The sequence below is a fragment of the Numenius arquata genome, chromosome 15 (assembly GCF_964106895.1).
Source record: "Numenius arquata chromosome 15, bNumArq3.hap1.1, whole genome shotgun sequence".
NCBI classification, from domain to species: domain Eukaryota; kingdom Metazoa; phylum Chordata; class Aves; order Charadriiformes; family Scolopacidae; genus Numenius; species Numenius arquata.
Window position 1 is genome coordinate 3,985,404 of NC_133590.1, and position 16,520 is coordinate 4,001,923.

The window sequence follows — 16,520 nt, forward strand, 5'->3', positions numbered from 1 at the left end:
GTACGAATATGCCCAAAGTTAAAACACAACAGATGTGAGCTTCCCCAAGGAAGCAGCACGAGGAGTCAGACTGCAGAGTTACCCTTGGTTATTAACCTCCAGCTCTTGGGGTGCCTAACCCTGCCTCCAAGACACCCTCAAGCTGTCATGTACAAAATCCACAGCTGAACTCTGGAACTTCAGCCTCTCTCTACCACAGTGCCAGAGATGCAGACCTCAGTGCACAACAGCCAAAGCTGCAGCATGGCTAGTGGTGCACCTTTAGGGGCTGGTGCCATAGGAAGCTATTAATTCACCTCGACTCTGCTGCCTGTTGACTATCCCGCCTAGTGTCCATCGCCGGTCCAGGCGTCTCAGGTGAGCCTTGCGTCGCTTAGAAACTAGTTTGGAACATGAATGGAAACAAAACAAAAAAAAAAAAAAGAAAAAAGAAAAAATGATGGGAGGGTGAGGAATAAAAACAAAACAAAACATGGCATTTACAAGCACTGGTCTTGTTAGCAGGAATGGGCTAGGTGGGATGCAGACATTTTGTGTTAGTTTATATAGTACAGTGGAACAAGTTAGCTTCTTGAGCCCGAGCAACATGAACCACCTAGAACTGTCACAAGTTGCCACCATTGATATTGGCTTTCCTTAAAAAAAAAACACAAAAAAACAACCACCAAACAAAAACATACATGCACTCCAAAACAAGCTGAAGACAACTTGTCCAAGGAGGCTGCAGTGGCAGGACAGATCAACATCATTGCTTCTGCATCTCCTAGTTAGGCTGCATTATCTTTGGAGAATTCAGTCTAGTGCATCTGATGTCAAACCCAACAGGGCACTAACCCTCTCTAAGCAAAATTATCACACTATAAACAAAATCTAGGAGAAAAAAAAATAAAAGGCAGCTTCTCTTATGTGAGTTCACTTGTAACAGCAACACTGAGGAACAGAACCCAGAAAGTGTCTGTCACCTCCTTGCTTGCAATGTGTGACTCACAATCACTGCCACAGCTAATTCCCAGGATCCAAAGCTATAGTTTACTGATTACAAATATAAAGAAAAACCTAACCTTGCAATTATCGAACAGGCTCAAGAAGCTAACAGGCCAGAACTGAGAATTAGTTACACACTGAAACAATAATTTATGCTTAAAATATAAACAAAGACAAGACACCTATGGAAATTGTGAGAACAGCTGTGCACAGAGGACACCACTTGTTTTCTAGATAGCGTATGTAGAACTGTACTCAGTTCCTCCTTCTGCTTGTGAACGTATGAACAACACAGGAACCACTGACCAGCACAGGCACACAAACAATCCCCTTTTTCCATCCAAGGGTTTTCACGCTAGCTTGGCAACTACTGGAAGGGTGCTTGGTGCTGCCACAAAGCAATGCAAAATATTATACTTCAGCTATCGCTAGGGTGCAAACACAACCATTTTGCTAGCGAAGCTGTTCATAAACTCTGATATCACATCATTAATAATCACTCAATTCTGCTTATGTGCACTCATTTGGGGAAATATACCCTTACACTCATGAGAGCAGACACCATTGTCTTCTAGACCAATGTTCTGTAGGCAAGCAAGCACCACAAGAAAATTATTTGATTGGGCAACGATTAGCTGAACAAGTAAAAAATTAATAGCTTCCCAAAAAAGTTGCTTTTGCCTTTTTGCCCTTCATATCTGCCAGGGGCTTAGACTAGACTGCTGCACCCAGCTCACTCTCCTCAATTTTTCCTTTGCTGTAAGGCCTAAACCTTCCCTGGTCATCCCAGAGGGAGGTGTGGCGTGTGGTGTTGAACAGACACGAAGTCTAGTTTGTGGTACTCTGTACTTCCCCTTTGAGCCCATGTGGGTCAAAGAACCACCGCAAATTTTCAGAGGAGCTGGATTTCAAATTTATAGATCACTGCATTTTTGGCTAATAGAAGTCAGTGATCCTCCTAGAAGCCCATGGTGGTACAGAAGATGAGCTGTCTTCGCTCCTTACTGGCAGTGTTTTTCTCACCAGTTGGTTTAGCCTGCTGGCTTTCTCCAAATCAACAGGACACGAGACTAACAGTTATACTACACCAGAGGCAACACAGGACACCTCTAGACATACAGATTAAGCAGAGAAAGAAGCTAAAGCTAAATTCACAGTAAAGTTGCCTGCATTAGGAGGTTTGTACAGAAGAAGGGAGAAAGTGATAGATGTTGAACTTAAAGGCTTGCAGGAAGGAGGGGTGTGGAAGGGGTAGAAATCTGCTTCGGCTGTCACCACAGAGTGGTCACACGCAGCCCCTTGCTGGCACTGGGATTTTGGAGGATTCAGCCATCCAGGAGCACCCTTTGAACACAGTGGGTCACAGATCCACCACACTGTGTCCTCCTCACAGCATATGACTATCCCCAGTGATAACCCTTTTATATCGCAATGATGCTTTAGTACAAGCGAGGCTTTTTTCTCCTCAACAATACTGAATTTTGCCATTCAATCCCAGACTTGGGACTTGGTTGGTCATGCCACAATTATTCACCAGAAAGGACATTTATCAACAAGTGTCTAAATCTTTCCAGAGACCATTTTAAGATGTTTACTTTAACAGCTCCTGTGGCTGCGAATGTTTCTGTAGATTGCTTTCTGAATGTTTTCCAAGCCTTGTAAGATGGTGTTGATCTAAACACAGGCCCAGGTAGCAGTCGACTGTCTACCCTCACCCTGACAAAAGATGTTGTGCAGGCTCCAACACAGGGAGGAAACCCTTTTGTCTTTCTCAGGGAACAGACTATTTAAACAGAGACACATGGAAACATTACTGCTATGTACAGGCAGCATCATTAGTAAGTGGCGTTCAGCACCTCCTTATCTTGACACAGCAGAGCAGGCCTCTGGGTCAGCCTGGCTTACGGACTTGTTCCAGGCCCACTGCAAGTGGAGAGGGCCAAGAGGTCGATACAGAAAGCTCCCTACATCGGTGTTTCTACCCTTTCAAAGTAGGCAGAGCACAGATTGCACAGTTGCAGTAAGTCAACATCTCCAGGAGTCACTCAAACTTGTATGAGCTCTGAAGCCCGGGGCTAGGGCACTTAATCCCCTTAAAGTGCCTTCCTCCTCAGTTATATTGGAGCCCCTTTCTCCTGCCTATTGAGACAGAGTTGGCAAGTTTTCTGTGTAAATATATTCACTTTTATATACTTTTCTTTAAGAGAGTGAATCTGAGTCGTTCTTTCTTCTCTTATGGAGTAACTATGAGGAGAATAGCACAAGTAAAGAACAACTGAAGGCGGAAAAACAAAGACAAAAGAAGTCTCAGCTTATGTGGTTAATAGCATAAAACAAAGTTAGCAAAAAGTAAGGGAAAGCTGGAGCACATCAAAGCAGCTGCAGAGGTAATGCAATTAGATTTGTCACTGAGATGGAACTGAACAGAAAGGGAAGAACAGTCTCAGGTTTCAGTGTATCTGGAACTGGAAGTGAGGCAGGGAGCACGACTGCTGACCATAGCTGAGGAGAGCAGCGTAATGGATTAAAGGGGACCGAGAGGAAAAAGATAAGGAACATTTGATAGATTTTCCATTACCCAGGAAAGGCTGCTGTGTGGCAACAGCCCTGCGCAGAGTGCACTCCAGAGGGCAACATGAAAGGCAGAGGACAGTTTGAAATCAAAGCAGTTTAAGCAATAAGGCTGTCAAGCATGCACCATATTTAAGAGTCAGGAAAAGGGAGGAAGCTATAGACCAACAGACAAGGCATTCTTCAAATCTTTCAGAAAAGAGCAGCAAGTTTTTGTTCTTTGCTAACAGGAAAACTTTACTAACTGCTTTTGCGTCTGCTAAGATGTTGCATCATACCAGACTGGTTCCTGGTCTACCAGTCTACAGCCAGTCTGTCTCTAAACCCTAAGTGACCCAGGATATGGGTAGCTCTGAGCAGGGAAAAATGAATTACAGAGCCAAAGATTTCAATAAGCCACAGATGTCACCCTTGGGGCCCAGCACAAAGTTATATTTTGCCTGTGTGCTATCTTAATGGGCAGATGGTCACTCCAACACATCTAAGCCTCCTGCCTGTGCTAAGGAAAGGTCAGCTGAGTTTCCACATACGTTTTACATAAGTGTCATGTCAAAAGTACCTCGAAATTTACCAAGAGATACATTAGAATGGGGTAATTCATAATAAAAGTGTCCTCTGTACACAGTTGCTACATGAGAAGTCCATTAAGATGTGGTTAGTCTTTCATAATGCAACAGAGGAACATGTGAGGTTGTACTATTCCATTTCTGGAACCTGAATTAAGCATCTTTAGCCAAAAACCAGCACAGCTAAATACATATACATGACAAATGGCATCTCAGTTTTAACAGAATGAGACCACACCAAATGAAATTACCTTTCCACACAATCATAGACCACAGCAAACAGCAGTGAAACTAGTTTCAAGGATTAATTAAAAAAAATTGTAATGAGAAGCAAATTGTAATAAGAAGCAACTATTAAAGTTAAATCTCACTCCTTTTAATGGCCTGTAGCTCTAACAAGCATATTCTTCCAATTAAGAGCTCTCACTTGTACAATTTCTGCAAACAAGCCATGCAAGTTCTCTCCTTCCACAGACATGAGAGTTCAAGACCTCTACCAGAACATACTGCTTGGACTTGCGCATAAGTTGCTTGTATGCTTTTAAAGGGTATTAAAATGAGCATCATTTCAGCTTTTAAACCTTTGGTCACACTGAACAGCCCAAGCTGGTCACAAAGGGATTACAAGCATGGTACTTCAATTTCTTCAATGATTCAAGATGGGAGAAGAGGTTACTGCACTGGATTAACAGCCACAAGCGACAGCAAGAGTTTCCAGAGTTCTCCTATGGGGTGAAAAAAGCATAAAGCAAGTGAACACCAGTTTCCCCTTGATAACAAAAAGCTGTCCATACCTTCCCCAAGTTTGGATGTGTTGATGTCAGAGTCATCTCTGGTTCCATTTTGGGATTCCAGGTATGTAGCAGGGACCCAGCCCTGCTCCTCTGCTGTGCTTACAAACCACCAACCTACAAAAAGAAGTAAAAGGAGTTGCTCGGTCAACTTAACGGGAACAAGAATAGCAGAATGCTACTGAAAGGCAGCACAGAGTCAGCAGCTTTGATGCAGGTTTGACTTATTCTGCAGCCTCCTAGAGGGAGAAGGGGTTGAGTCCTATCATACCATTTCTATCAGATACTTTCATAGAGGTAACAAGTGTGCAGACTGGCCTCATATAAAAAAAAAGGTTGCAATGGAGCAAACATCAGTTTATTTTAAGAAACCTGAAGTCTATCCATGACAACTCTGATCCAAGCTCTCAGTTTCTCAAAGCAAGTCTCGTAACAGGTACATCTACAGGATCAAAACACTTTGTATCTGTATTTATGTGTGTTTGTGAACATATGGAAAATAACACAAATGTTGGACAAATCCTAATATGAGGTACCACAGAAGTCAAAAGATGGAAATAGGAAAAAATTTTAGTAGAAGAGCACGGGTTTCAGAACAGGATACAAACTAATAAGCACTTCTAGAACACTTGTCATCACAGAGAGCGTTTAACAAACATGACCTGAATTCAATGACCTGGGAAGCTGGAAAGTACTGCACAGCACAGAAAAAGAGACAAAAGCTAACCGAAATGTGACTTTAGGCCATATGCACCAGTTATTTGGATTCCCACCTGAACATCCCCGTTTCTATCACTACCTACAAAAGTGTTAAGTATTCACCAGCTACAGGGATATAATCTTTCGGTCTCATCCATGGATGGACAAATAAAATTGCAGGTGACCCATCTTTAGGTTAGATGCATCCCAACCATAACTATCCTTGCCTCTTTTCTTGCTGGGTGACATTAATTTATTGAATCCTCCACTGGTTTTGATGTAGACACACTCAGCCAAGAGCTTGCTGCTCTCAAATATGAGCACAACTAGATTCTGCTCCATTCAGGTAAGGTCAGGGTTAAGACACAGGACAATAGAAAGCCAAGCAGGTAAACATTTCTATTGTTTTCTACAATCTCCCAGTCTCCCCCCAAAAATGCAAGTTGCTCTGTCAGGACAACGCAAACTATTGTTCAACACCAGTCTTTCAGCCTCCCCAAAGGGAGTTGAGAAAATCGCTATTTCTGTACATGCACCTCAAAACCAGTTTACAGACTTTAATGGCTGTCATAAACCCAACAAATTTCACTCCTAAGTCTGCCTGCAATGAGCAAAGGCAGGGATGAGACAACTCAGTCTGTAAATAGACGGGGCACAAAAACTATTGAATTTATGGTGGAGCAAAGCCCCAGGTTGTGTGACAGCCATGCAGTCCCCCAACAGCTGGCAGGCCGCAGCCCTGGGCCCGGCTTCACTAGGCCCTGCCACCATGCAACTTTCTTTAAAGAAAAAATGACACAAACCAGCTGAAACAATGCTCAAGTGTTCATGCTAAGTCACCCAAGTCCATTTCAAAACCTCTCACGGAAGATTTTACCAGAGGACAGTAGTTACAACCCCTCGTTTTTCTCCCTGGGGCCTGTGGCTGGGAGACAATGTAAGCCAAGCAACAAACCCCTTTCTCGCCACCGCACAGCTGCTAGGTAGCTCTATTTATTTACTCTCAAAACTCAGACAAGGCTTTCCATTTTCTGGCCCAGCAGAGGTTTGGAAACTTTGCTTCACGAGGCTCATGGTTGGAAAGTTTAAATTTAGTTATTCCCCCTCAGCAGGAGGTGGATTCTCCTGCCACAAAGCCCACAGCAGCGAACACGCAGGATCTGCCAGACCGTTTCAAAAACACATCTTCATGCTTGTTCCTTCTTTTACTAGTAACGTATCGACATGGGTAGCAAACACAGTTTAACATACACTTATAATTAGGCACAAAATGTCAGAAGCTGGCTTTCAGCTGATACCAATTAGACTGGAATAGTTTATGTAAACTCTTCCTCAGAAAGAAATTAAACACAATTGCACAAAAAGGACTTGCCTACACTTAAAAAACGTGTGTTTGGGCCAAATTCAAACCATGGTAAAACCATCTTTGGAGGGCTGGATCGCACAGCTCTGATGCCGACCCAGTGCTAGCCCATTTCACAATGCAGCTCCTCTGGTTTGGCTCACTGAGCTGCATCCTGGCCTTGGAGCCCAGTTTAAGGTCTTGTGTTTAGGGTCACAGGGTAGCTGAGCCTCCATCCATCCATTCATCTAAACAGGGTTCCCTGCTAAAAGGCAACCTGGGCATGCCTACAAGTGCCTCCCCCATATCCCCATCACTGCCATTCTCAGCTCCTGAAAGGCCTCACAACTCCTCACAAAACCTCACGACTCCACTGATCTTAGGAACAGGCTCCCACATACCAGTTGGGGCACAAGTCACATTTGAGGTAGGTTACAGTCAAGTAACTCAACCATTCTAATGTACAGACAGAGCATGTAGCCGTCTAAGTGAGGTTTTAAACTGCTTTGATTCTTCAAGCCATCACTAAGATTAAAGCTCCTAATGTTCATGAGCTCTGTGGCAATTATTATTTCTTTCTAAATATTTCCTTTATAAACTATGTGCAAAGGTAAAGCATAAACAAGAAACCTCCGCAACTACTGAGAAGTCAGCAGCATCTGTCCAGGTTCAGAGAAAACAAGCCCCTGCTCTGAAATTCTCTCCTCCCATTTCAAGCTCGCTTTTCAGAAGGACAAAAGAAAGGCTTTAATGAAGCTCATTGGAATAGCATGTCCACAGAAAAAAGTATGTTTTACTTAATCAGCCTGAACAACTGAGAAGCCTGAGAAACTTCCAGCAGCAGCCCCCTGCAACAAAGAAGTCAAAAACGGATGCTCATGAGCAAGACATGCAAGGTCTTTGAGTGGCCCACCAGCCATTGCAGAGGCAGCTCACTCCTTATGAGGCGAAAACCTGAATTATGATGGCACATCTAAGCCATAACACTACTGAAAGGAAATTACAGCATAGTGCAAGAATTGACAAACTCCTAGCAGAAAATGGCTGACGCACAGACAAGTTCCACAGCACAGTCCACCCATGACAGCCACAAACTGCAGAACTCTGCCCAGCTGATTATGAAGTATCTGCTCTGCACCATCCCCTCATGAGAAGCATTAGGGCAGCTGCCATTTGGTCCCACCACTCTTTTCGCCCATCCCCAGGTTCATGGTGGTTCATGGTTTGCAGACCAATTAGCCAGATTTGCCTTTGTTTGCAGAAAGTCAGGGCTATAATGGTGCAAACTATGCCTTATCCCCTCCCTTACCATCTTTTCCAACCCAGAGCATCACAGAAACATTGTTAGAAAACTTGCTTTTGAAACACAGAACAAAATATTGCATTTATTTTGAGTTCTCCCTCTATGCTGGAGTTGAGCTCAACTTCACAATTCATTATTAAAACCATTCTGCAGCAACATCTGCAGGGAATTATGTAAAGTTATCTCTGTGCACTGCCAAGCCAGTCTGAGGTTCACTCTTGCACTCACACCATCTGTAAAAATTAGGCAGTGCTTTACAGCTTGAGTTAACCCTTACAGATGCTTCTATCTTTCAGGCATCAAAACTCAACTCTAAAGCTGATGTGGCATGGATGTCAAGAGTGAGACTCATCAGCCCTCACCCTGATGAGGATTCAAAGGGAGTTTGAGCCTCACAGAAGGCACACAGGGAGTTGCGGCCACTATGCCCAGACCAAGCTCAGTTCAAGCTTTGCTGCGTTCCTTCAAATCCTGCCTTAATAATAAACCAAGAATATTAATTTTTAAGGTAGGAGCGCAATTTTCTCACACATATGTTGACCTTTTGGTTGGTGTTTGTCAGGATCCCTATCTGCAATAGCCAAGATGTCTCTACGCTCACAGAATCCATCTAGGCTCTGGTAACTCGGGCATTTTTGGCATGGAGCTACAACACTCCCCAAGAGAGGAAAGGTTCCACTTGCCACACATACATACACACAGCAAGATGATGATTGCAAAACAGATTGGTCACAGTGGAGAGTGAATAAATGACAAAAATACAATTAAAGCAAGAACATGATTTTTAGAATCAAAGTATTCCCAGTTCTCTCCCCAGAAGGCAAAAGAATTAAAGCAAGTGTTATCCACAACCCATACCACGGGAAGCTGCTAGAACATAAAGGGCTATCTTTTATGCAAGTTTTGTGTACATTTACATGCATCCTCACTCATCCATGCTCCAATATTGCCCCTTTCTCCACATCAAAAGGAAGACTAGGCAAACTTCAACAGGAATAGCTAATCATAAGATGCTACAAACCACTTTTTTTTTAAAAAAAAAAGTAATAATAAATTCAGGATCATGCTGAACATTGGTTTCTGATCCTCCTCCTAATTACTAATTTCTCTGTAGACTTTGATTGTCAATTTATGAGCTTCACTAAAGTAAACAAGAAGGATAACAACACTGTAAAAGGGAATGGGAATCTCTCCTGCATGAGTGGAGTACACATTCTTCTAAACAAATACTTAAATAACACGCCACCTCTCAAGAGTCTTGGAAAAATCCGACTTAAGTAATAGTCTGGTACATTTGACATGCGCTCTTTGAGCTTCAGAGAGCTGCTCCCTTTTAAGGCCTTCTGCCTTGTAAATCTCTTGAGTTTTTTTTCAATCCAACTACTTAAGTTGTCCTACAAAGCAGTACTACATGCAATCAGGTCACTTCCAGACCCGGCACACAGGCCTTTTCATGCCAACAGCTGATTGCTTTCCTTCAGAGATGTGATCTGCTTCATTAAAAAACACTAAGAGCAATGCTGCGCAGATGAAGGTGCTTGCTTTTCCCATCTCTCTAGAGCTCTTCCCACACAGTACATGTATATTTGATACATGCAGGGAAGTCAGTTGTAATTGCCTCAGACAGACCTCCAAAGAACATGCAGAAGCAGAAATATAAAGGCACCAGAAGTAGCATTTTGCAAGAGGGATTTTCTGCAGTAAGCATATTCTCACACCCACTTCCTAAAAATTCACTGCAGTGTCCATAAGCTGTTAGACGCTATCACTGTACATGCTGGCTCTGCTCTCAGTAAAAGGCTCCTTCAGTCCCACACACTTGGCAAAGGCGCCGAGTTAAAGCATTGCATTTGTATGAAGGCCACTGTCTGATTTCTGAGCATTTTGTCCTTACAATTCACAGAAGAGCCATCTTTGTTTTAAAAATGGAGATATATGCAAGATGTCTTCCTAGCATGAAGCTGAGTATAGTTTGGGGTGCAGAAGTCTGTGCGTGAGTCACTGCACAGCAGACTAAGGCTGTCGTCTCAGGATGAATTATTAAGGTTGGTGAAATATTAAAGGCAGCTTTCATCTTTAAAACACATAATGCTTCCCAGCCTCTGTGTACTGCAGACTTCACTGCAGCTACCACTCAACCACAAAGCAATGTTTGTCTCATTTTAAAGATGGAAGTGGGGCTCAAACAAAGACATGCCCAAAGAAGAGAGATGTGCTTGTAGCAGACATCCTACTCAAACACAGTTAAGATCCACAGCACAGGTTCACAGCCCTTTGTGTGCCATACCCAAAGCAAACTGGGCCACACATAAGGATTCCAGCTGAACCACGTGTCATGATCCTTCCAACTAGTTCATGTCCTAGAGCTACACACCAGGAGCATAGAATCATAGAGTTGTCTAGGTTGGAAGGGACCTTTAAGATCATCCAGTCCAACCATCAACCGTTCGCATGGGCAACCCCACATCTCATGGGAGCCTTATTTTGCAGTGTTGCAACCCCAAATGTCTGCCTGCTCTCAGTCAAGAGTGACGGTTGTTATCTTGCTTGCAACTACTGTGGTTGCACTCTAGGTATCAAGTACTGCTTTAGGAATTCATAAATAAAACTCACCACCCCAAGTTACTGCTTAACTCCAAGAGGTTTATTAAATTTGCTAATGAAATACCCCAAGAGCCCACAGCACTGTGATGGGGCAGAGTTGTTAGCTTTCTCACGTGAGATAAAAGAGGAAAAAAGGAAAAAAGAGGACCTGTCACTCCTTTCCTGGTAGGCTAGCATGGGAAATCGGAGCTTCTACATGGGTTATAAAACAGGTTTTCCACCATAGCATTAAAAGCTGATTTATTTTTTTTTTTTAAAGAAACATGAGCTTTTCTACCCAAAGAAAAGAATTAAGATTTGAAATGTAATAAGCAAACACTTTGCTCCTGGTACGAAATATGCCACAACATGTGACAGGACATACATTAGAAACCACACACATGACTACTATTCAACAGCAGTCACACAGCCACAGGCTACGTTCTGCCCAGCAAGCTACCCTCAATATTTAAACCAAAGTGAGAGTTTTATTATTTAGTGAAGAGAGAAGGCATCGAAGGAGGAAGAAAGAGAGGCTGCACGTTCCTATGTCTTGCTCCAGCATTCAACTAAAATTTACAGGAGTCCCCACAAAAACATAATAGGAGCATGACCTTAAGAGCATCACATTGGAACCCTGACAACCCAAAGCACACATGGAGTGCCCCTGGAAACTCTTTTCTTTCCCTCCTTAGGGAAACTCTGAAAGCTGAGTTGTGTTCTCAGAGTACAGGCTGCAGCAGTTTTTGCTTAATTTGGTGATGGAAACACTTGAGAAGGCGGCTTCCTGATGTGAGGGAGAAGATGGGGAGCAGGAGATGGGGACTTCTGGAATGCTGGACTCTGTTGATATCATTTTTGGCTATTAACAGAACAGTGCTTTGCCTTATGGAGCTAAAAGTTGGGACAAAAAGCCAAGAGCTGAGACCAGTTTGCTGTCCTCCACCAATATTTGATAGTAATTGTAAGCGCTTAGGACTCAGCAGCAGCACAGGGAATTGCATTCCTTGCACTGCTTTAGGTGTTACCGAGTTCCTGGAAAATAGAAGTGAATCCCAGAGTTTGGGTGCTATAGAGGGAGAGAACAGAGTTCTTTCCGGCAATGACTGGCTATTAAGGTAACTGGTTGTTTAAAGTCTATACAGTTATGGATTTGCTATCCTAATCCTCCTGTGGCTGCAGAGCTGGCTGGCACAGAGGGCCCACTACATGTGAATAAATATGCTAGTTATTGCTGCCACACAGTTTTTTTCTGGACCAAAAGCAGCTGACTAGGTGTGTACATAAGTGCTCAATACAGAGTCCCAAAGTGCGTCTCAGATTCTGGCTTAAACATCTAGCTTGCTTGGATTGGTTTCACATCATATTATATGCATAAACACACACGTAAATTCACACCCTGACCTCTGCATTCAAATACATATTACTCTAGTCTTCTGCTGGGATTGGAACCATGTTTTCTCGTACTTCTGGAAAAAGTAGAAGTGTTCAGAACATGGGAAAAGTTCATGGGAAAAGAGAAAACTGGATAATATACAACTCAGCTCTAATACTTTATGAGTTACATCATTAGTAGAGACGATGGATATTCAGAGTATTAGACAGCTAGGAAATACCACATTACTGTATTTGTTCAAATCTTATAAGCTAGGGAGGTGACAAGCCTTCCAGAGGTGCATGTTTGGCAAAATACTTATATATTTATCTCTTATTACAGTTGTGACTTCTTGTTTCTATGTGTGTGGAGTTAAGTAAAGCACACAGTTTATCTTTGGGTTCTGATAATACAAACTGATAGTTACAAGCTCCAAGTGCTGTATCTGCAGCTATTTGCTATGGCCCGATTGTTACCCAGGGGCTTCCCCTCCCTGTTTCAAAAAAGGCCCTCAGATTTGTGTATTGACACAGCTGGAATGGAGGGATCTGCCAAACACGTTCTCAAGAATTGGCACGTACATCTACAAAGCCATCATATAATCCAGTACAAATTACACAAGTTGTGTCCTTAAGGCAAGGGAGTAAATGCACTACCTATTACATTAACAGCTATGGAAAAGTCTTGGACATTGCCTGTAAATCCCAAATCAAGTCCCATCACGCTCCAGGTCACCAGCTTTCCCTAAACTGCCAAGTACCCCGGGCTCCCTAAGACAGAAGCAGATGAAAGCACCACTTGCTAAGCCTGCCCATGGCCAGCTCCAAAACACACACAGCCAAGATGCCCAAGGTGTTGGCCAGCATCCCCAGACGGCTGACATTAGGGGATCCACAAAGCAATGCAGTCAGCCAGATCTACAGGCCAGTCAGCACCCAAGAAGTTACAAAAAAAAAAAAAGGTTTGCCAAGGCTCAAACATCCTAATGCCTTCTAAAAATAAATTTGAAATAATCTTTCCCTTCCTGCTTTACTTGATTTCAAGAACACCTAACTGTGAAACTGCCCGCGCAATGTGAGCTGCATTCCACATAACCCAACGCGTTTGGGACTCACAGTCTTTACTCAGTATAGGAACAAAAACTAAGCGAGGGAGTGCTTTCCTCAGAGGAAATATCTCATCAATCACAACAAGGAACAAAGCTATGTTTAGGTGGGCATTTAATATTGTGCAAGCAGCCTGGCTGCAGCTGCTAGCCCATGAATGCTGTGTATTTACAGCAATTGGAGTAAAACAAGGTCCACCCATAGCCCAGTGGCTTTCAAGAGGTTACGTACTTGCACTAGGACAGTGGCCAATGTGGTTCTGCCATCCAACCCACAGTACCAACGCAGTTACAGAAAATACCTGTTTACTGATCACAGATTTTCCTTTTTTTCATCTGATCTGCTTGGAAACAGGATTTCCTGTCTGACCTCAAGTTCTGGTCACACTACATATTAATTTTCAGCTTTTCCTGCAATCTTTTTTCCTCTTGGAAAGTGATAGATTTAGACGCACCCTTCAAAAATGAAGTCTTTGTGATTTTAGTAACCACAAGGCAATGTAAGATTGCTAGAGGGCACACAGATTTAACAGCCAGTATAAAGAGTTGTGCATTAAGTCTCTATGGGCAACAAGCGGCACTGGACAGTATCTTCCTTCCTTCTTCCCTTCCCCCAAAGTTTTCTTTACTTCAGTAGGTCTCAGAAGTTGACCAGGGAGGATACCAACTCCTGCTTATGTCTTTTGATACAGCTCCCCTGGTCACGGGGCACTTTCCTTCCTCCATGTTCAATTACAGCCCAGAGTCTTTCCTCTTCTACTTCCAAAAGGATTTCTGTCCTGCATCTCCTTTAGTGTTTCTACTGATAGGAAGATGTAGATCAAAGTTAAGCAATAAATCCATCTCCCATCCTCCTTAAACCCTATCCCCCCACCTCCTCTCCAGCAGCTCATCATTTAGAGGTTGAAATCTACAGATCCGAGATTTTAATGAACCTGCCAAAATGATACTGTAGGCACCGTGTTTAAATAAATGAATAATTTACAAGAGCTCCCAACCTCAAGTGGGTTTGCTGGGGCATGGATAGAGGACTCCAGCACACAGCGCAAAATACATAGAAATCAGCTGGGCAAACCCAGCCCGTGGCAGCGGGCAAGTAACCCGCCACCTTCAGAAAGGCCATGCCAGCACAGCCGGCTCCTGCAGCAGATTTTCCAGAGCCACAAACAACTGATTACAGTAAAGGCATGCACACAGATGGCTTTCCATCCTACAGGGCATGGGGAGCTCAGCCCCAGGAGCCAACGGACACTCTCCATTAGTCATTACCAGTTGTGGGGTTGTGTGTTTTCTGTGGTCAGCCAACAGGGTGCAACAGTCAAGCTCACAAGTAATTTCCTTTACATTCACAGGACTTAATCTTAAAGCAAACACATTTTGTGTCCAAGCTTTCTTTAGGAAAACATGAATAAGCTTTCAGATGGGCCTCATAGTAATCTTGTCCAAAGATTACAAATTACTTCCTAGTGGTTTAAAAAAGTTACAGACCCCCAGCTCCAGCTGATAGGAAACAGCCTTCACAGGCAGCAGAGAATAGCCAATATTTACTTCCTGCAGATTGACAAAAGTTGCTTTTGTTTTAATTTCTTATTCTGAAGTCTATGCAGAACGTGGTCAGTTGCTTACGGGGAAATCCTCAAAACCGCACAGAATCAGGAAAAAGACCAAAGTATCAAACAGCACTCCAGGTGTCGGTGTAAAATTTGTACAGGAATCCCATATTTCAGTCAAAAATACATCTGCCACCTCTGAGGCAGACTGCAGTTACGTCAGGACAGAACAGAGCAACACTGGGCGAGAGCTTGAAGCAAGGAACAAAGGCTATACTATATCCAGCAGAAATCAGGGGATAAAGCAACCAAACAATGGTATTAGTTCAGTCTGAAGCACAGCTGAGTCACCCGATTAAAAACACTGCCTTTTACAAACAGCTTTTATGGGATCTTTCTGAACCACAACACTCCTGCTAAAGGAAACGGAGACACCTTAGTTTGCTGCTGCCCAGCACAACGCGGAGAGCAGCACAGCGCGTGGATAACCATCTCACAAATTGCCATTTCCATATCCTGGCTGTTCCTTGAAGCTCTGCCGTCGAAATATAACTTCTGCCCAGCTCTACTTATTAGCTAGATCTGGCAAGATTGCAGCCCAGATGGTACGTTATCGCAAATACTGATGTAAGCCAAACCGAACGCTCTGCTCTCCCTCTGACACCACTTCACTGCTTTCCTCCTGAGCTCCATTCAAGCTGTGTTTCTGCAGTGACCCCGGGAGCTGAGCCTCAAAGAGCTGCCTGCACAAGGCTGCAGGAAATGACAGCTTCGGAAATGAGCACCAGAGTGATGAATAGCAGGCTACAAGAGCAGCCGGTGCGTTAGCGGGCTGCCAATTAATGAACTACATTGTATTGAACAAGGACATACATGGGCAAGTAGGATCACTGACACTCCCCAGAAGAGATTACAAACCCAATTCAGTGTTTTCTGAAGGGTTTTTCCAGGGTTCTCTAAAATTTAGGGACTTAGGCTTGTTACTGTATTTTATGCTGCAGGAAACTGAACCAGACCCATTTTGAGCAGATTATGGAAAACTGCAAGAAAAAAAAAAAAAGGAAATAAATTTGCCTTTTACCTTTATCCATCATGAAGACCCAGACAGTGAGAACAGCCAGTGCCGGTGGAAACAGAAGGGGACACTCACCTTTAGAAAGGGGGAAAACTGAGCTCATCCATATAGACATCAAAAATGCAAATAGGAATTGCTGGGGTATCTGGTTCCATCAGCTCTAACAAAAAGGTGCATCAGCAGCATAAGAAGAGAAGGTGAACGTAGGACAGCTAATAAGGCAAAAACCTCTGGTAAGATGTCTATTCTCCCCCCTCAGCAAAAACACGCACCTCTTATGTTGCAGAAAATACTCAGCACGCAGCCAGGTACCTGAGCATTTGTTTCTGGTCATTCTGGCTTAGCCCCTGGATAAGAAGGCTGCACACTTTCCTCAAGAGTCTTTGCAGGGTCTTCGCTCCATGGTAGTAAGCATGTCATTTCCCTGGGGCTTGCTTGGTTGTCTCACCTGGGACACTGTGATACTTTGCCTTTGGTGCTCCTTACAGACTGGAAGGGCAGCCCAGACCATGAGCAGAGAACTCAGAGCTCTGCCTGGAGAGGCTAGAAACACCCCACTGAGCAGTCTTGCACTAT

The 16,520-nt window shown here is 43.5% G+C and overlaps 1 protein-coding gene across 2 annotated transcripts in view; it reads right to left on the reverse strand.

The window, feature by feature from the left end:
- SH3PXD2A (SH3 and PX domains 2A) overlaps positions 1-16,520 on the reverse strand; it is a 272,406-nt gene that overhangs the window by 24,715 nt on the left and 231,171 nt on the right. The window contains exons 9-10 of one of the 2 annotated variants that reach the window (XM_074159061.1): positions 4,916-5,029; positions 297-380 (exon numbers count right to left, since the gene is read on the reverse strand). In XM_074159061.1, coding sequence (XP_074015162.1) covers positions 297-380; positions 4,916-5,029 — 198 coding nt within the window. The remainder of the gene's footprint in view (positions 1-296; positions 381-4,915; positions 5,030-16,520) is intronic. The other variant, XM_074159062.1, reaches the window with a different exon arrangement.